Raw genomic sequence first — 21,422 nt, forward strand, 5'->3', positions numbered from 1 at the left:
CTGTTGTACACTAGAGGAAGATACAGAGAACAGAATTGCAGGTGCCAAGGGGAAGGCAAGTAGGGAAGAAAAAGATCAGGTGTTTGGGATTAGCAGATACAAGCTAGTATATATACAGGATGGATAAACAACAAAGTCCTACTGTATTTCATAGGGAACTATACTCAATGTCCTGTGATAAACCATAATGGAAAATACGAAGATACATATAACTGAGTAACTTTGCTCTTCAGCAAAAATTAATGTAACATTTTAAATCAACTATACTTCAATAAAATTTTTAAATATTTACATGTGATGTACTCTAATAAAATTTCTTTCTTCCCCCTTTTAATGCTGGTAACCTCCCACTTACGGTTTCAGACCCGCAAATCGCAAAACTCTACTCTGGCTGTTTTGACCTCTGTTTCTCAAACACCATGCTTTTTCATGCCTCAGGCCCTTTGCTGTTACTGTTCCTTCTTATTCCTCACCAATCCCCAGTTCTTTTGATGGCTAGAAATCATGTTTGTGCTTAAGTAACACCTCCTCAAAAAAGCTTTCCTAGTATACCCAGCATGGTAGGTTCTTTCCCTGTTACTTTCTCTACCACTCAATTTCTGCCACAGCACTCATCACAGTCTATAATAATAGCCTTATTTAATTATTATTTTCTTTCTGTCTGCTAGAATGAAAGTTCACCGAGAGTACTTTTTGGTATTGTTAACCAGTGTATCCCAAATATCCAGAATAATGTCAGGCACCTGAGAGGCACCCAAATAATTGCTGACTAAAGAAATAAGCAAGCAGACTCATCTGTTGACATCAAGAAGTAGTCTGCCCTACGATTCCCAAGCTTGGAATTCTCCTTGCTGCTGCTGCTCAGTCGCTTCAGTCGTGTTCGACTCTGTGCAACCCGAGATGGCAGCCCACAAGGCTCCCCTGTCCCTGGGATTCTCCAGGCAAGAACACTGGAGTGGATTGCCATTTCCTTCTCCAGGAATTCTCCTTGAGCATCTCATAGAATAAATACAGGAAGATGATTTTATTCCTCTAATCTTCAAATTAACAATTTTTTTTAAAAAGAAACATAAATTACTACAAGACTAGGTAGACTCAGTCATACAGATATTTCTAGCTCCATTAGGTCAAAAGAAAAGAAGGACAAGAACACAGAGGAGACAAGCCTTCTAAGAAACTTGCAGTTCAGTCTATAGACGATATGAAGAGGTAGTCTTTGGAGCCACAAAAAAGATGAAGTCATAGATGATTATGCTTCTATCGGAAGAAGTGAGTCTCTCAGCAGCGGTAAGCAACAACTCAAATGTCCATCCACCCAGGGCATCAGGGTCCCTGAACAAAAGCGTTTTTGTAGTTCCTCTGGCTCTCTCCACCAAGGATACAGATGTGTCCAGCAGCAGCTCATAGCAAATGTCCCTCCTGGTTCAGGATAAGAACATCCACTCACTATAAGACCAGAGAAGGATTCCTGGAAAGAAATGGGGAATGTTCCCCACCAAAGGAGCTGAGGCCAGAGAAAGACAGTTTTCTCATGTTTCTGTCTTAGAGGCAGGCCAATGCTGAAGTCAGGTGGGCTACACCAGTTCTGGTTTGAACATGGAGCAGCCACTGGGGTAACGAAATGCCTGGCTGTGCATGAGTTGATGAGGCAGGAGGAGCCAGCACAAACTTAGAGGCCCACTCTTCTAGTGTTGGGTCCACTTGATGCTCTTGAGGTCAATGCCATCCTGCACCATCTCCCAGAGAGGGCTGCCAAAGAGAAGAGGTATTTGGATGAGTGAAGGCTTAGGAAGCAGATAGCACTGAGCCCTAACTTGCCTCCATCTGTTCTTGTCTGTCCTCTACTTCCTACCCTGATAACCCCAAAACAAGAGGTTATCAAGTCTTTCTCAGATGTCTGAGAAAGTCCTTGTCAGCTCTAGCCTCTCCCCAGCTGCCAACATTAATAACTAGGTACCCCAGGCTCAGCTCCAATGAAGCCACTCCAAGAGTGTCAAGTGTGGTTATATTCATGGAGCTCTCAAGCCACTTGTGAGAGGCTATGGACACAGTTTCCCTGGGAGAACCAAGACCCTTAGAGCAAGTATAAGCAGCAAGTTTCAGCCTCTCTACTAACCCCAAACACAAATGGACTTTTCGGCACCTGCTTCTTGGTTTTGCTCTACTTCTCAGAACCTGGCCCTAAATCACCTGGGTATGTATCACCATTATCCAACTCCCACAAGATTCATCTCCCCAGAGGTGACTCTACTTCCAACATCCCCACCTCCAATTCAAAAGGATCTTCTGAGTCTTGGACTTGGGCATCCCATTTCATACAAGAACAGCTGCTGAGAGATCTCTGCTAAACTCTGATCCCCTTCAGCTTGAATGCCTTAGATAATGTTCCCAGACCAGATATTACTTCAATGTGTTACAACCATAGGATTTTGGAGTTCTCCAGTTAACTTGGTTTATCTCTCTCCATTACACTATGCATTCCAAGCACACTTTTTTTTTTTTTTTTTTAAATTTTTGGCTGTACCACATGGTATGCTGGGATCTTAATTTCCCGACCAGGTACAGATCTGTGTGCCCTGCGGTGGAAGCACAGTCTTAACCACTGGACTGTCAGGGAAGTCCCCCAGCACCTTTCTATTTGACATTTTCCAAGACTCTGAAGTTAGCCTTCTCTTTAGGGAAGGTGACTTAATATCACAGGCTCACAAAATAAAACTCTGGCTGAGGGCTAATGGGACGAGGTTGAAATTGTTTGCAAGGCATCAGAAGGAATAGGGTGAAGATGCTGAAAACACACAGTTATGAGGAATGTCTCACTTGGCAGCATAGTCAGTAGAAATGCCCCCTGAGTGTGCCAAGTGAGAGAGTACGAGAGAGCCAAGCCAAGGAGGACTCCTGAGCCTAACAAAGCTAAGCAAGCTATAGATATTTAAGCAATACAACCAGACTCTGTGAAGGAAAATTCACAGCCTAGAAAGGCTGGGGAGCTCACAAAGGAAAGCAGTATGTACCTGAACTACCTCACTCTTGCCAACTAGACCAAGAAAATCCTGAAAGTCAAACTGAACCAGAACAGAGTTCTGAAGAATTCCAGAGGCCTTTATGTTCCCATGAACATAGAGCCTATGATTATTAGGAGAACCCCTAGTAGCAGCTGGTTGGTAAAGGATCTTGACCTTTGTAAGCATCTTTACAAAGCAAACTGAGTAAAAGTTCTTAACCTTTTGAGTATCTGATGAAAACTATGGACTTTCTTCCATAGAAAATGCACAACTGTAAAACACAGCATACAATTTCAGGGTTATCCTGAAGTTCAGCCACAGAACCCAAATTAAGAATCCCTATCTCATAGAGTTTTCCTAAACTTAGTCTACAAGTCATGAATTCTGCATTGATATGGCTGCAAGACCACGATTAATATTATCAGTAAATGCAAGACCACGATTAATATTATCAATAAAATGACGGGGAATTCCCTGGAGGTCCAGTGGTTAGGACTCTGTGCTTCCACTGCAGGGAGCACAGTTGGATTCTGGTCAGGGGACTAAGATCCTGCAAGCCTCAAGGCCAAATAAATAAATTAATAAAATAATGAAAACAATCTGAATTTATGTGGTTCTTTAGTTTTTAAAGACACCTTTTCATTTTCTTACAAGCAGCCAAGAAAATCCACTTTCCTGCCTTAGGACTTCCTCTAAATCCTGAAAGCCAAGGATTTTCAAACTTTGGTTTCTGGCAGGGTGAATATATAGCTTGAGGACAAGAAAGGAGCTACCACTGCAGTTTCTTCCAAAGAGTCTCTGGAACAAGAGTGCATACCTCATTTCTCGAAGACGCTTCACATGGTGAATGCACTTCTCCACTGTGTAGTCCACTTCCTCCTCTGTAGTGAAACGGCCAATGCCAAACCTGAAAAAGACGCAGAGAGGAACTCTGCATCAGACCTGTGGCACCAGGGTAAGTTCATTCAGCAAGTACCCAATGAGGCTCTACTCCACAAGACGTGGAGAGACACAGTCCTTCCCCTGCAGGACAGTTTCTCCAAACATGGTCTGTGGGTCACCTGAGAATCATCCAAGAAGAAGTTTCCTACTCCAAACCTAGCAAATCAGAATCTCGAGTGCAGCACTCAGACCTCTTCATCATTCACAAACTTCCCAGGTGACAGTCAGTGAAGTCTGAGAACCACTGCTTGAGAAACTCGTGAAGAATGAAGGGATAAGAAAAACTAGATTGGGTATTTCCCTAGATTGGTCCAGCAGCTAAGACTTTCCACTCCCAATGCAGGGGGCTTGGGCTCTATCCCTGGTCAGGAAACTAGATCCCACATGCCATAATTAAGATCCTGCATTCCACAACTGAGACCCTGAGCAGCCAAATAAAAAATAGGTACTTTTTTGTTAAAAAAAAAAAAACAAAAAAACACTAGACTGAGGAAGACTCTAACAGGAAATGAATAATACAAAAGAGCACACCTTTCATAAATGCTGCAGCTCAGTTGACTAACCTGATAGAAGAGTGAGCTAAATCCTCATCAGTGCCAATTGCTCGAAGGACGTAAGAGGGCTCCAGGGATGCAGAGGTGCAGGCACTAAGGAGAAAGACACAAAGCCTCGCTCAGTTCAGCATCCAATCTCCTTCTGGCCACAAACCCCCAGAGCCCTGAAGTCATATCACGACAAAAGAGACATTCTCATCTGACAGAGCTAAAGAGACAGATGCTGCTTGCACCTTCTAGTGTGTGGATCGAGCTCCTCTGGCCCCTGTGGAGGATATCTTCCATGAGCAAGGACACAGCCAAAGCATGACAGAGTGTGATACCACAAGAGCTGAGTGTAACAAGAAGTGGCAGAGAACCATGGGATCACTTCCCTACAACCAAATGCATCATCTGTAGCAGCCTAGACAGCAGCTAAACACTTGGTATCTTCTGGAACATCCTTGAATTCTAGAGGGCTATAACAGAACTACTAGAATAACATTAGAACAGATACAGGCATCTCCTGGGACCACAAAAGGCACAAAGCTCTACCACAGGAAGCCCTCCGAAGGTGGCAAACTTTAGCCTGTGCCCAACTGGCTAAAAATAGGTGCTTACAAAATGACTTTTATTCTCAACCAAAAGCTCCTGTGCGTGTCATCTCCACAATGGGAAGCTTATTAACCCGACACTTAAAGCCAGACTAACTGGTCCTGCCACAGACCCTGCTTATCCAGTCCAACTCACCTCCCTGAGGATAAGGCAACATCCTTAAGTGCCATCAACAGACTCTCCCCTTCCACATACGCAAAGGAGAGGTTGATACAGCCTGAAAGAGAGAACTACTGTGAGAGGAGGCTCAGAGTCTAGGGCTTTTCCAGGCGAGGACAGAATGGGCACAACCATACCTGGGTAATGGTGCTCAGGGTCCCCATTCATCACCACATCTGGAAGGCTCTTCATTATCTTCCGTATCAGTCGCTCAGCTAACTTTGAGATTCGCTTGTGGTCATACTGAGGAGCAGGCAAGGGAGGACTAAGCATAGTGACCATTAACAGCTCAGAGACATAAAGGATGAGGAACCCTACCCTGTGCCCAGAAGTGACTGTGCATTTAACCATCTATGGTCTTGTGTTACTCATGGAGACCACTGTATCCACAGCAGTGAGCACAGAGGTGCTCAAATACTGGACACGTGGTTCCAGTAAAGCACCTGGAATTTGGAGCCCATAAGACCTCCCTCAGGGCTTCCCAGCTGGCCCAGCAGCAAAGAATCCGCCTACAATGCAGGAGATGCGGGTTTGATCCTGGGTCAGGAAGGTCCCCTAGAGAAGAAAATGGCAAGCCACTCCAGTATGCCTGCCCGGGAAACCCCATGGACAGAGGAACCTGATGGGCTGCAGTTCAAGGGATCGCAAAGAGTCGGACACGACCGAGTGACTAAACAGCAACGACGACACCTCCCTCAGAACAGGATGCCAGCAGCACTCAGAGAAAGGCGGTTTTCTTAAACCACCTCTTCTGGCAAAGATCTGACCCAGTCATGCCAAGAAGCTGCTAAACAGGAGACCCAGCACAGGGGAAGAATTTGTGGGAGGGAACTGCTTTCCCCATACCTCCATCTCTTGCTGTGCCACCTCACACGCAGCCCCCAGCCCCACCACCAAGGGTGTGGGTACTGTCCCAGACCGCATACCCCGCTCCTGCCCCCCTCCACTCTGCAGGGCCTCCACACGCACACGGGGCCGCCGGCGAATGTAGATGGCACCGACCCCTGGGAAACAAAGTTTGTTACAAAAAAAGAGAAAAAGGAAAAGGCAGATGAAACAAAATATCACTTTCCAAAGGGGTCAAAAAATTCTTTCAACTTTTCTGTTAGCTCCAAAATTTTCAAAATAAAAAATGTTGGGGGTGGGGGACACTAATGCAGGATGTACCAAACTGCATTTATTAAGACATATTCCATTTCCCCATGAAAATAAAATCATATTCAGGTATCTGACACTATCTGAGTCTCTGCAGTTCCCAAGTTCAGAGAGTAAGGGCTCAGACACTACATCTGGAGAGTGAGGGCTACCATGTCGTCTAAATCTATTTAGATTCTGAGTCCAAAAAGCAAGAGTTTGGATAGTGAGGGATACTTGCATACATTTTAGTGCTGAACAGAGCTTCTGCTCAATATGAGTTAATTAGTTTTATTAAAACAAATTTATCTACAATAAAAGCCAGTAAGCCAATTTTAGTTAAAGATAGAATGACTGTTGAGCTTTTAAAAACAATTAACTTAAAAACACACTGTTTACAACCTCTGGAAGCACAACCTCTGGGATCTAATATCTGATGATCTGAGGTGGAACTGATGTACTAATAACAGAAACAAAGTCCACATTAAATGTAATGCACTTGGATCCTGAAACCATCCTGCCCCCTATCCCTGGTCCATGGAAAAACTGTCTTCCATGAAACTGGTCCCTGCTGCCAAAAAGGCTGGGGACTACTGCTTTAGAAGAAGCCATCTTATGTACTTTCAGGAATTATCACACCTTTTCCCATAGGGTGTCCATCTGGATGACACACCCTGCAGACACAGAAAGCATACTGGCATAACCAACCACCACAGGCCCTCACCCAGGAAAGAGAGGAAGAGTTGTTCATTTTGGATGGCTACCTCCATAAAACAGAGGACAACAGTCTCTTCCCAAAGGCTGGCATGCAAAGGCAGAATTCCAGCTGGAAAATATTCCTATGCCAATAGGACCATAGGACACAGACAAGTACCTTGAGAGATTAACAGGAGCAAAGACTAATAAAGCTAGGAACAAACACCAAAACACATAAAAGCCCATACAATCTTCCCCTAAGGCTAAAGCAAAACACGAGGGAATAAAGGACTCAAAGAATATTGATCTGAGACTTCCCTGGAGGTCCAGTGGTTAGGACTCCAGGCTTCTACTTCAGGGGCCATGGGTTCAATCCCTGGTCAGGGAACTATAATCCCACATGCCACACAGTCAAAAAAAAAAAAAAAAAAGAATATTGATCTGCAAATCACAGTTGATTAGACAAGATAACTGGACTTATCAAGCTAATTTGATATGACAAAACCTTTGTTCCTCAACCGAATTAACATCTACATGAAAGGATTTTCTAAAGAGACCAGTGAAGGATGGACTGCTTATAGTAACTGCTAGAATCTGCAAATAGGCAACTGTTCCTGGCTATTATTAAATGACACCTGCATTCTGCAGAGCACTCTTCCTCTGAGAGCAGTGAGAGTCCCAAATGAATCTCAGGAACACCTGTCAAAGGGTTGGGTGGTGCAGAGAGGAGGAAATCTAGGAGGGGCTAGTACCTTTGGGACCATAGATTTTGTGACCACTGATGCTCATGAGATCAATTTTCATGTCATTGACGTCAAGTGGGATTTTTCCAACAGCCTGGGCTGCATCGGTATGGAAATACACCTTTCTGGAACTGCAAATCTGCCCTGAGAAAACAATAGAGGGGAAGAACCAGAACACAATGTTAGGAAGTAACCTGGCAGTGGTCCTATAATATACTATGAGTTCTGAGGCAAAATTACATCTGGTATTGGCCCTAGCCACGTAGTAAATCACTTCTCTCTTTCTCTCTCTCTCTTTCTCTCTCTCTCTCTCTCATTCTCAGCTCTCGTGTCCTTGACTAGAATAAATAAGGGCAAGTGCACACATCCATTCTCTATGCCTGCATCTCTACTCCTAGCCTGGAAATAGGTTCCTCTGTACCATTTTTCTAGATTCCACATAATGTCCATTAATTGAGAGATTAGGATTGACACATATACACTACCACCTGTAAAATAGATAGCTAGCGGGAACCAATGTAAAGTACAAGAAGCTCAGCTTGGTGCTCTCTGATGACCTAGATGGGTGGGATGGTTGGGGGGAGGGGCGTCAGAGGGAGGTCCAAGAAAGAGGGGATCATATGTAAACATACAACTGATTCACTTCATTGTACAGCAGAAACTAACACAACATTGTAAAGCAATTACAGTCCAACTTACAAAAATAATAAAAGTTATGGTGGTCAAAAAAAAAGCACAAAGCATCAAATCAAAATACATCCAATATTCTGATTCATAAGACTCTTCCTACCTCATTAACACTGGCCTTTCAATATACCAGATTAATTTTTAGATCCTTATTGATTTAAAAGAAGCAAAAATTAATAGATCTATTTGCTAATGTACCTAAGAAGTTACGGGGTACATGTCTCTGGCTCCAAATGAGCACAGTGAACAGATGTTCTAAAACGAAAAAGTTAAAAGAGGAAGAGAAAAAAAGGTGGAGGTTCTTTGTTTTGCTTTCTGCACCAGCTGCGGTAAAATGAAAAGGACAGCAGTGCAGTGCATGTGTGCTCAGTCGTGTCCCACTCTTCTATGACCACGGGGACTGTAGCCCCCCAGGCTTCTCTGTCCATGGGATTTTCCCAGCAAGAATACTGCAATGAGTTGCCATTTCTTCCTCCAGGGGATCTTCTCAACCCAGGGGTCGAACCCAAGGCTCTTGCGTCTCTTGCACTGGCAGGCAGATTCTTTACCACTGCACCATCTGGGAAGCTCAAGTGGTATAAGACCTGGGTTCAAATACTAGCTGTGCCATTTACAATATGTCCTTGAACAAGGAACTGAAGCCCTCTTTCCCTAGGTTTCCTTATTGCACTCTATATAGTCTTTCAGCTCCTAGTCCAGTCCTGCTCCTCAGATGGATCCCAGTGCTGGGCAAGCATCAGGGTCCACCCATGATACTTACCTATTTCCTTAATGGGCTGCTTCACTCCAATTTCATTGTTCACAGTCATGACTGAGACCAGGCTGGTATCTGGCTGGATGGCAGCCTCTAGTTCCTAAGAATATCAGGAGTAAAGAGACCATATAGTATGAACAGAGTCGTCTCTAACTCAGAATGTAAGCAAGCTTAGTTGCGAACAGGGGCCTTTCACTACACACCTACAAGAGTGAGTAAAATTAAAATAGCAATGACACAAAATGCTGGCTAGGATGCAAAGAAACCGAATCACTCATACACTACTGACGGGAATATAAAATGGTACAACCACACTGGAAAACAGTTTGGCAGCTTTGGTTTCTTATAAAACTGAACATGAAATTACCATATGACCCAGTAACTGCACTCTTGGGCATTACCTTGGGGAAATGCAAGCTTAAATTCACATAAGAAACCTATAAATGACCATGATTACTTTACTCTTAATAGCCAAAATCTAAAACAAGCCAGAGGTCCTTCAATAGGGAAATGGCTAAAGAAACTGTGGTACTTCCATTCTGTGGACTACTACTCAGCAACAAAAAGGAACAGACTACAGAGACAGGCGACAACTTAAACGATTCGCCTAAGACTTATGCTAAGCGAAAATAGCCAATCCCAAAAGGTTACACACTATATTACTAACATTTCATTTACATAACATTACTGAAATGACAAAATTAAAGAAATGGTGATCAAATTAGTGGTTTTAAAAGAATTCCATGGGACTTCCCTGGTAGTCCAGTGGTTAAGAATCCACCTGGCAATGCAGGGGACACTGCTTCAACCCCTGGTCCGGGAGGATCACACATGCCATGGAGCAACTACCCCATGCACCACGACTACTGAGTCTGTTCTCTGGAGTCCTCGAGCCACAAATATTGAGCCCACATGTCTCAACTACTGAAGCCCGCACACCACAGAGTCTGTGCTCTGCAGCAGGGAAGCCACTGCAATCAGATGACTATACAACACAACTAGAGTAGCCCCCGCTCACCACTAGAGAAAGCCTCCAGGCAGCAATGAAGACCCAGCATAGCCAAAACTAAATACATATTTAGAAAAAAAAAATAAGGCATCACTGTGGTGATAGTTACATAAACCTACACATGTGATGAAACTAGAATGCATAGAACTAAACACACACACACAAGTGAGTACAAGTAAAACCAGGGAAATCAGAACAAGACCAGGAGATTGTATCAACATCAATATCCTGGTTGTAATATTATACTATACTTTTGCTAGATGTTATCATTAAGGGAAATGAATAAAGGATACATGAGATCTGTCTATATTACTTCTGACAACTACATGAGAATCTATAATTTAAAAATTAAAAACTTCATTAAAAAAAAAGAGGGGGAGCCTTTCCTACATAAGGTTGTCAGAGTAAGTGGCAAAGAACAAAATAAGTAGTAAAAAACAAGGTTACTATTAACATTGACATAGGGACCACATCTGACGGAAACATTTATCCTAAAGAAACTAGTAATCAACCTCCCAGCATCTATGATGCTTTCCCTGACACTGGTCTAATGGAAGTTCTCAATGTTTCATTTCTCTCAGCTTCTTCTTTACTTCCTTTATAGTATATATCCCAATTCATAATTATTTATACATTTGTTTACATGTTACCTGTCCTTTCACTAGAATATAAGCTCCTTGAAAGCACAGACTAGGCTTGTCTTATTCGTCCCTTTATCCCCAGTGCCTGGCACTATGACACAATAAATAGTAGAGAGTGAAAGAAAGACATTATGTTAAGTATTACGAGAAATGAAAATACAGAAAATATGCACTCCCCAAGTTCAGGAAGCTAAGCCTAGTGGAAAAATAGGCACAGGCACACAACAGAGCAAAGAAGTAAAAAGCCATTAAATAAAATAAAGGGAATGGCTGGATCCCTGATCAGGGAACGGAGAACCTACATGCCTCAAGGTGCAGCAAAAAAAAAAAAAACAAACCTGTTGGAATAAAAATAATAAGGGACTTCCCAGGCAGTCCAGTGGTTAAAGAATTCCAATGCAGGGGGTGTGGGTTTGATCCCTGGTTAAGGAACTAAGATCCTACATGCTACAGGGTGCAGCCCAAAATTTTAAAATAATAAAATAAAAATAGGCAAAAACTGTATAAAATAAGTTATAAGGATATATTGTACAACACAGGGAATATAGCCAATATTTTGTAATAACTATAAATGGAATATACCTTTTGAAAATTGTGAATCAGATTTTCCTGACACAGTGGATATGAATCTGCCCACCAATGCAGGGGATAAGGGTTCGATTCCTGGTCCGGGAAGATCCCACGTGCTGTAGAGCAACTAAGCTGTGCACCACAACTTCTAAGCCCACATTCTAGAGCCTTCAAGCTGCAGCTATTGAGCCCATGTGCTGCAACTACTGAGTCCATGCACCTAGAGCCCATCGTCCACAACGAAAGAAGCCACCACAGTGAGGAGCCTGTGCACCACAACTACAGGGAACCCACACAAGGCAACCAAGACCCAGCGCAGCCAGAAATTAATGAATCAATAAATAAAATTTAAAAACATCTATACGGGTCCCAAAGGGAAATATTCTTCACAAAACTACACCTACCCTTTTGAAGGATGAGAAACATCAGTGAAGGGTGAAGGAGGCCAAAGCTTTCCCACGGTGAGTGATAGTCTCTGGCATCCTGCATACATGGTCAGTGGCTCTCACACAGACCAGGAAGCACCAACTAAGCTGAGAAACAAATCCTCCAGACAAAAGGAAGATGGTGCCCTCTCAAGGAGAACATACTCTGGGTCCCACTGAGAGACCTATTTCTCTAAAGCCCTCCCTCACCATTAGATCTAGTCTTTCAAGCTCCAGCTGAGGCTAAAGAGACAGTTTTATAGATTGAAGCCAGGCTCCCCCTATCATGCCCTCTTACCTTCAGGTCAATGATTCCACTCTTCTTCACCGGGAGGTAGGTGACTTTAAAGCCCTCAGCTTCCAGTGAACGGCAGGAGTCCAAGACACATTTGTGTTCTGTCTGTGTGGTAATCAAGTGCTTTTTCCGGGACCTGTAGAACCTGGCCACTCCCTAGAAGTTGGTGGTGGTGGAAAAATGAAGAATATACTCAGAGAGACAGCAGTGACTTGAGTAAGTGGATAAGGGCGGTATGGCCCAACATCAATTCTCTGACAACTGTGTGTCTTACAATTCAACTTAATTCTGACACTAACTATCCCACTAGTGAAAATCCCACAGGTTAAGTGCCTCAGTCTCACAGGTCTGCCTCCACTTCAGATGCCAGCTGTGAGGCCTAGATGTCACAAGCTCCCCATCCATATTTCCCCAGATGGCTACAAATAAAAGACCTCCCACAGCCCCCTTGTTGTTGTTGTTTAATCACTAAGTCAGCTCTTTGTGACACAATGGACTGCAAAACTCTAGGCTTTCCTGTCCTTCACTATCTCAGGGAGTTTGTTCAAACTCATGTCCATTGAGCTGGTGATGCATAGCCCCCTAAGATTCAGTAATCCCCTATGATTCACAGAATTCACTGAAAACACTACACTTACTATCATAGCTTTATCACAGAAGATAGAGCCCATGAATGGCCAAACGGAAGAGCTGCACAGGATGAGGTCTGAGGCAGGGAAGGGCTCAGAGCATCAAGCATGCCACCCGCCAGGACATCCACATGTTAGCTAACCTGGAAGCTCCTCTGACTCTTGTTTCCCAGTTTTGTTTTGTTTTTTAATATTTATTTTTATTTATTTATTTGGCTGTACTGGGGTCTTAGTTGTGGCATGTGGGACCTAGTTCCCTGACCAGGGATCGAACTTGGGCCCCCTGCATTGGGAGCATGGAGTCCCAGCCACTGGACCACCAGGGAATTCCCCCTCATTTTCCAGTTTTTACAGTGGTTTCATATAACACAGGCGTGACTGATTAAATCACTGGCCATATGACTAGACTCAATCTCCAACCCCCTTTCTTCCCCAGATCAAAGTTACAACCCTCTAATCACATCTTCTTCGTCCTTCTGGAGTGACCAGCCTACATCTTAAAACTATCTAAGGGCCCACCAAGAATCACTTCATCACCAGAAACACATTATGGTCCAAGGGGGCTTATTATGAATAACAAAGACATTCCTAGTATTCAGGAAACTACAAGGGTTTTTGAAGCCCTGTGCTAGGAACAGAGAACAAAGACCAAATACATTTTTTATTATATCATAGATGGAAAATGGAAAACATCCCTATCCTTGTATCCCAGGAAAAGTGTTTCTCATTTATTTCTTTTTTTTTTTAATTGGAGGATAACTGTTTTACAATGTTGTATTAGTAACAGTTTCTGCTGTACTACAAATGAATCAGCAGGAATTGGTGGCTCAGTGATAAAGAATCCATCTGCCAGTATAAGAGAAGTAGGTTTGATCCATGGATCAAGAAGATCCCCTGTAGAAGGAAATGGCAACCCACTCCAGTATCTTGCCTAAAAAAATCCCATGGACACAGGAATCTGGCAGACTACAGTCCATGGGTTTGCAAAGAGTCAGACCAATTTAGAGACTAAACAACAACATTCATATATTCCCTCTCTCTAGAGCCTCCCTCCCACTCCACCCCCATCCCACCCCTCTAGGTCATCACAGAGCACGGGGCTGAGCTCCTGTGCTATTATAGCAGCTTCCAACTAGCTATCTATTTTACACATGGTAGGGTATATATGTTTTATTTCTGTGTAAACAACAAAACATATAAATATGGTGATACTGATACCTAAAGCTGGCAGTGTAGAAGTAAAACTCATATACTCATTCCTTGCTGATGGCAGTACTTACACTACAAACTCTTCAGAGAATTATTTATAAAGATGTCTTAAAAGCTGTATTAACAAAATTCTGCAAAGCAACTATCCTTCAATTAAAAAATAAATAAATTTTTTAAAAAGCTGTATTAGCACTCTTTACTGTGACTCCTCTTTTGGGAATTTAGGGAAATATTTCAAAGCATAGATGATACTATAGAGACAAAATATGCTTTCATTGTATTCACAATCCTTAAAAAAAATGGAGAGATTAAACACATCCAACAATAGAGGAATAAAGAGTAAACTGCAATAATACAACTCCATGAAAAATAACGTAGGTATATTAAATATTATGGAGTTTAAAATGGAAAAACATATGTTATTATTGGCTATGGAAAAATAAATGTGGATGCTACAATATGTGAAACTATTAAAAGCAAACGCATATGTGTGTACAATTTGTTTTCTGGAACAATACTAAACAGACTTGAGGTCTCTTTGGTAGGGACGAGGAAATGGAAGATCTACACTCAAGTTTAAACCTTTCCATATAATAAGAACCTACTGTATAGCTCAGGGAACTCTACTCAGTACTCTGTGGTGATCTAAATGGGAAGGAAATCTAAAAAAGAGGGGATATATGTGTATTTATAGCTGATTCACTTCACTGTACAGTATAAACACAACATTGTAAAGCAACTATACTCTGGTAAAAATTAATAAATAAATCTTTCCATAGGGTTAAAAAAATTTCACTGCATATACATGAATTCCTTAAAAAACTTAAATAAAAGGTGCAACCCCACCCCTCCCAGGGTACTATGTTAAAAGCAGAATATGAAACTAATTAGGCCAAAATTATGACTACATAAAAATGTTCTTAGGGACAAGGAACATAAAAATGAAAACATTTAAAAGGTCCCTCCCCCTCCTCCTATCTCAGTTACCCAGAATGTTGAATCCTCTACCAGCAGACAGATATTTACCCATCCAGGAGTCTAAGGGGAAAACGGTCACAACCACTCTTAGCAATCCTTGACCTTGAGGTCTGAGAATCTGTGGAAGCTTTCAAAGCAAATATTTTCAAAGTTTTGAAAACGCTCCCCATTCCAGAAACCATCCTCATCTTTGAAGAGACCACACGCATGGCTCTGAGGTCTCTGCAGTCCCAAGGAAGGACACTCCTGTTAACAGGATCCGGTGAGTGCTGATGACTCTGGAACCTGGCCCAGGCCTAGGCCTCCTACAGAGTCCAAGGTCAGAAAAAACAATACTGGCAACACAGGTGAGAGACCATGATGAGAGGGGATAGAGCCAGCACTGAACCTACAGCAGCCCACAATTTATCAGAGCCTTGGTATTTACACAAGTGACCCTGGTAACCAGGCCCCAGTCAGGCATGACTATGTTCTATGAAACACTGACATGATTACTGAGAGTGGAATTTTACTTTCGTTAGCATCAAAGACGTCCCAAGGACAGAGTGACTAATCTCAGAACAGGTGATTAAGTAAATGTCTTCAGACAGCACCTAGGCAACCAGGACTTAAAAACAGGGACATCTAAAGAAACAGGAAGAACTTGCTGCAAACAGATCTCACTGGAGAGAAAAGGAAGGCTGAGAAAAAGGCAGCCCTGAAATCATAGATATAAGGGTAAACTTGGTAATAAGAAGCAGAGAAATCTATTCAATTACGAGTGTATTCTGGACTTCATTGTGAGTAGATCTAAAGGATGGGAAAAAGGATTGAGTCACCATTTATCCTCTGAAGTAGCTGTCATCCAAAACACCACGTGGTTGATGACCCAAGAGCCACCTCCTTTCCTATCCAACTACGTGACTGAATTCAGTTCACCAGGAGCAAACTTTAGATACAGTCAACTACACAGGGCTGAAGGAAGCAACAAATTAGAAAAAGGGTGATGTGTCTGTGTCTTTTTTCATGATATGATGAAGGTGGGTGACTGGGAAAGACACATGAGCCTAACTGATGGCAGGAAACCATCTCCCAGGTCAGGAAAGCCCAGATATGCCTTCTGGTTCTCTTACCTTAATTGCTATGTTGTTGGATTCAGTAGCACCGCTAGTGAAAATGATCTCACGAGGATCAGCCCCAATCAGAGATGCTACTTGCTGCAAGTCAAGACAAGAAGCAGAAATAAGGAGCATTAGTTTCCTCAGCAGGAATGGGGCTGTGGTGACAACTAAGACAGCAGTCTGGAGCATGAAGAGCTGAACCGCAATCTGTCAACTGCTCAAGAAGCAGTTCTGTACCCACTAGGATCAGACAAAGGGATATATTCAACTACATCCCAAATCCAATTAATAACAACTTTGGTGTTTTTGAAAAAGCACTTATGAGTTCTTAGTGTGCACAGGCATCATGTCTACAAACACATCACTAGTATTGTCTGATTTAATCCACCCCAAAACCTTAAGGAGTAGGAACTACTACAATCTCCATTTTCTTTTGGACATGCCACACAGTTTGCTGGATCTTAGTTCCTGAACAGAGATCAAATCGAGACCCCCAGGAGCGAAAGCCCAGAATTCTATCCACTGGACTCCCCTCAACCTCCATTTTCAATGTGAGGAAACTGAAGCTTCGAGAAGTCAGATAACAAAATAACAAAGGTCAGTTAGCCAGGAAATGTGGAAACTAATCGAATGCCTTCAGAGGGACTCCAAAGGCCTGTCCTTTGAATCTCTTGCTGAGAGAGCCCCAAACCATTTCCACCTTCACCCACAGATACTAAAAAAAAAAAAAAAAAAGCCACCCACAGGTCACTGAAACCTCTGACATCAGAACTTCCTAGAGTCCTCTGTACTAACCTGGCGAGCACATTCCATGGCAGCCTCACTCTCCCAGCCATAAGCATGTGTCCGGGAGTGTGGGTTTCCATAGTAGTTGACTAGGTAAGGGAGCATGGCATCAAGCACCCGAGGGTCCTGGACAAAACAGAACAGACCAGTCTCCTTGAGCCCATAGTTAACTCGGGCCCCACTCCATCCCCTGACCTACCCAACCTGCCTCAACACACCCCCAATCCTTCAGACCCTGCCTAGATTAGGCCTCAAACATTCTCCCATCCCCTCAGGTTCTAACCAAATATTATCTTAATACACTCTCCTCCCAATCTGTCTTTTTTTTCCCAATCTGTCTTAAATCATTTTATTCTACCATCTCCTCAGATAATCTACAAACACTGCTTTTTCCTGACAGTTGTGTCTGTAGGTGTTTTCACTGCCAAGCAATGTGATATCTAGGAGAGGATGTTGATGAAAACGTGTATTAATATTCCAGTGCTCATCATGTGCCAGGCACTATTCTAAGGGCTGCTTTATATCTTTTAACCTATTTAATTCTTGCCCAAATGCGTATAGTAAGCAGTGGTCCAGTAATTCCAGACCCTATGCTTTTAACTACTAGGAGAGTGCCGGCAATGAAGTGACTTGACCAAGATCAATAGCTAGTAAGCCGTAAAGACACTTCTAGTGGACTACAATGTAAGCCTCCAGTCTCCTGGCTCATTGCTTTCCCAGCACACACTTCTCAATGGCTCTCACCTCTACAGGGATTCAGCCATTTCTGTGTACTGCCACTTCTACAGTATAACTCCACTAAACAGCTCAGGGAAAGCTGCCCCTCCATCCTTACCAGAGGAGTTGTAGCTTGCACATCCATGTACAGAGGTCGCAGCACTGACTCCGCCTCCAGAGCAATGGCTGCATCAGAGGCAACAGCAGACTGGGGAGTAAGGTCTATGCCTGACAAAAAAATGGAACGGAGGGGCCAGGTGAGAGAGGATCCAACTCTGCACACAGGGCATCCCAAACAACAGAATGGAAAGGCTGGACGGAGGTGACATAAGTTTAAGCGATGCTGAGCGAATCTCAACGCAAAAGGAAACAGAACATCGGAAAAGTTGAGCAAACTGTAAAAAAAGAGGTAAGGGAGAGAGACAGGGTTCTTAGGGTAGGGTGCTGAGACAACATTCAAATTGCGTCGTTGGAGTGAGGAAATCTCCGAAAGGGCAAAGCCCCTGAGAAGGAACGTGGAGACGGTAGGTAAGATCTCCTTCAGAGGTTACTGGCTGGACCACTAGCATCTCTACAATTGGGTCAGGAGAGGTCCGATGGCCGAGTTTTAGGGCTCTGAGGGCCTGCGGTGCAGGATGTGAAGTGCGGGTGGGGGGATGCGGCGAAGTCAACGGTTCAGAGAGCCGGTATGAGAAAACCTGAGGGATGCAGTCAAGAGGAAGGGTCAGAGGGTCGGGGTAGCGGAAGAGGAAGACTCCTGAATATGCAGGTAAGTCGCCTAGCCCAGGAGAAAGTTCCGCGCCTCCAGGAAGGTGGCGGCGAGCGGGCCCCCGAGCGTACCGCGCAGGCGCAGCCCCCGAATGGGCGGCTTGGCCCTCGGCCCCGGAGCCGCGGGCGCGGCCGTGGCCACCCGCCTCCAAGCGGTTCGCAGCAGCATGGTCCCGGTGGCAGAGCCCCCCGCCCGAAGCCGCTACAGTCCTCAGCTACAGGATCCCGGAAGTACTACTCCGCGCCCCGGAAGCGCTTCCTCGGATCTGGAGTGCGCACCAGCTCGCGTTCCGTGTAAGACGTAGATCTGAGCGACCGAAGCCACGAACGAGGTGAGGTGGGGGCACCGTGGCGCGGGGACTCGAACGCACAGTGGGTGATGGAGTCGGGCTACACCCTTCTTTTCTTTCTCGGATTTCCCAGAACCCCTGGGCCGGTTCCCTATCGCACCTCCTCTGGCCTCTGCTGGAGTCTCGGGCTGGCGGCTAGGCCCACACTTCCCTAACCTTCGAACCCCGCAGATGCCGGTGGCCGTGGGTCCCTATGGACAGTCCCAGCCAAGCTGTTTCGACCGCGTGAAGATGGGCTTCGTGATGGGTTGCGCCGTGGGCATGGCGGCGGGGGCGCTCTTCGGCACCTTTTCCTGTCTCAGGTGAGGGGCGCGGGCGGTGATCTCTGGGGACTACCTGATTTTCCCAGCCCACAGCTCTCGGCCTACAGCCCGAATAGAGCTTACTACTTTCCAGTTCTGTCTCTGCCCTGTAACGAACGAGACTATTTTCCTAAGCACCTTCAGTCTGGGAGGACAGTTGATAATCTAAATGGTTGAGAATACGAGCTCTGATTCAAACTGCTTTCTGACCCTTATTCTGTAACCTTAGGCAAGTAGGAGCCCGGGTTTCACGTAGAAATGAGGTCAGTAAACCTCTACATCATGTAGAATTCTAAGCTCAAATCAGACCACACTTAACAGAGAACCTGGCACATATTAAGTGCTCAATAAATGGCTGTTCTGTTTTACTCCTGTTAGGCTCATGGCGAAACAAACTTAATTTCACTGCACTGGGAACAGGATGTAGAAATTAAGCAGATAAACTCTACACTCTAGTTTTCACACATAAAAGATGCTATTGTTCCTGGTAAATAAATTATCGTTTACCGAGCGTCTACTGTCAGTGAATGCCCTGTTATCACAACACTGCTGTGAATGTTAAGAGCCTCATTATACACTTGACACAGCCTGTAAATTGCACGTAGTTCTTGACCCCAGGTCTGAGCCCCCAATCATTGTTTTAACACCATCTAAAAAATGTTGTATTGGATCATGTATACCCTGGAGGCAAAACCAGCACCCAAAAATGATTTCCCTGTTTCTGTACTTTATACTGCTTCTGTTGCCTCCCACAAACCCGTCAGTTGCCCAGAGATCCTAATGGATCCTTGTCCTTAGCATTACTCACTCCATGTGTCAAGAGGTAATAATGTCCTGCCAGACTTCAGCAGTGCCTGATTATGAATTGGAAAGGGTTAATGCTCCTCCCTGTATTGTTGTTCTCAAGTGGCCCCATCTTGGTTTCCTCCTCCCTCAGGATCGGAATGCGGGGTCGGGAGCTGATGGGCGGCATCGGAAAAACCATGATGCAGAGTGGCGGCACCTTTGGCACATTCATGGCCATCGGGATGGGCATCCGATGCTAATCAGGGCAGTGGTTGCCCACAACATCCACCCCATCCCACCAGTTCCATCCCATGTGTACTATAATAAAGCAAGTCTTTGAGTATTCGGAGTTTCTGTTTAGAAGCATTTTTTCCTCTCAAAGCCCGTTACCCAGCTTGCTTAAAGATCTTCGGAGGTGGCCTGAGGTTTGGTTTCTTGTTTCACAAGAGCTTTCTCTGTTAATCCAAACTTGGAATGATTTATCATGCATTAAGACTGTTCATAGATTCTTGGAAATCCTTATTATTCAGCCCTTTAAGGTTGATGCTTAGTTTCTCACCTTTAAACTGTTAAGTCTACATTTCCTCAAGGTCACAGTGCAAGATTAACCAGCCGTATTTCCAGTGCTATTACGTTGTATACCCAAATATTGTCTTCAGATATGACTTGATCAGGAAAAGAACAAATTCAAACCACTTTTGTAGCCTCACAAGTTCAGATGGCACTAGCGGTCAAGAATCCACCTGCTGATGCAGGAGGCATGAGACAGGTTCAGTCTCTGGGTTGGGAAGACCCCCTGGAGCAGGGCCTGGCAACCCACTACCCTACTCTTGCCTGGAGAATCCCATGGGCAGAGGCCTGAGTTTGCAGCTGGCCACAACTTAAGCAACCTGGCACGCAGCTCACACAGGTTCATCTCAGATGATTTTCTAACCAGTCATCAATGAGGATGTAAACTTATTAGCTGACTCTCCCTCCTTTTAACTGGCTTGTTAAGGTAGTTTCTCCATCATGAGATGTGCTCCTCACCTGTACAGGCAACATATTCCTTGATACTGTTCTAAGTTGCCCCTCAAGTATTTGTCATTAAGAAAATGGTGGGACTACCCTGGGTGTGTGGGTTAAGACTCAACACTCCCAGTGCTCAGGGCATGGGCTCAATCCCTCCCTGGTCCAGAACTAAGATGCCTCATTACACAGCCAAATAAAACAATAAAAAATGGTAGTTAACTGTTTTCATGAGATTAAATACCTGAAGTTACCTTTGCTGGCCCAGTTCCCTAGAAAGAAACCTGCTAGTACTTGATTCAAGAATAAAGTCTTTAATTACAAAGATACTGATAGTTTGGAGAAAAAAAAAAAGTTGTCATGTCTCTGCTACCCAAAAACTGAGGCTCCGTGTTCACAAATAAAGATTATCTTGAATTTTTTTCTCCAGGTTAAATAATTGAAAAGAAATTACAAACATCTCTCAAAAGGGGTGGTAGAAAACTGTGATGCCTCCAAAGTCAAACCAGTTATTTTGATACCTGACTAAATTTGTAATACTTGTCCTTCATCCCTAACAATTTTAAGGGTTTAGAAATCAGGTG

At 44.0% G+C, this 21,422-nt stretch overlaps 2 protein-coding genes across 3 annotated transcripts; one reads left to right on the top strand and one right to left on the bottom strand.

Annotated features, from left to right (window-relative positions):
* Positions 1–1,009: 1,009 nt before the first annotated feature.
* On the bottom strand, positions 1,010–18,697 carry NFS1 (NFS1 cysteine desulfurase). Its single transcript, XM_005900035.3, has 13 exons — positions 18,465–18,697; positions 17,743–17,852; positions 16,917–17,033; positions 16,134–16,217; positions 12,209–12,361; positions 9,272–9,365; positions 7,834–7,968; positions 6,098–6,255; positions 5,389–5,494; positions 5,228–5,309; positions 4,508–4,591; positions 3,820–3,909; positions 1,010–1,749 (listed from the first exon to the last, which is right to left on the bottom strand). Exons 1-13 carry the CDS (start codon positions 18,559–18,561, stop codon positions 1,686–1,688), a joined length of 1,374 nt encoding a protein of 457 aa, XP_005900097.1. The 5' UTR covers positions 18,562–18,697; the 3' UTR covers positions 1,010–1,685.
* ROMO1 (reactive oxygen species modulator 1) lies at positions 18,583–20,179 on the top strand. 2 transcript variants are annotated; one of them, XM_005900034.3, is made up of 3 exons: positions 18,583–18,724; positions 18,914–19,044; positions 19,982–20,179. In XM_005900034.3, the coding sequence occupies exons 2-3, from the start codon at positions 18,914–18,916 to the stop codon at positions 20,088–20,090; spliced, it is 240 nt and encodes a 79-aa protein (XP_005900096.1). In that variant the 5' UTR covers positions 18,583–18,724; the 3' UTR covers positions 20,091–20,179. The 2 variants fall into 2 exon arrangements, with proteins under 2 accessions (XP_005900096.1, XP_014334990.1); XM_014479504.2 differs by having other exon boundaries at positions 18,592–18,724; positions 18,816–19,044.
* The last annotated feature ends 1,243 nt before the right edge of the window (positions 20,180–21,422 follow it).

Source organism: Bos mutus, chromosome 13 (genome assembly GCF_027580195.1).
Source record: "Bos mutus isolate GX-2022 chromosome 13, NWIPB_WYAK_1.1, whole genome shotgun sequence".
Classification (NCBI taxonomy): Eukaryota; Metazoa; Chordata; class Mammalia; order Artiodactyla; family Bovidae; genus Bos; species Bos mutus.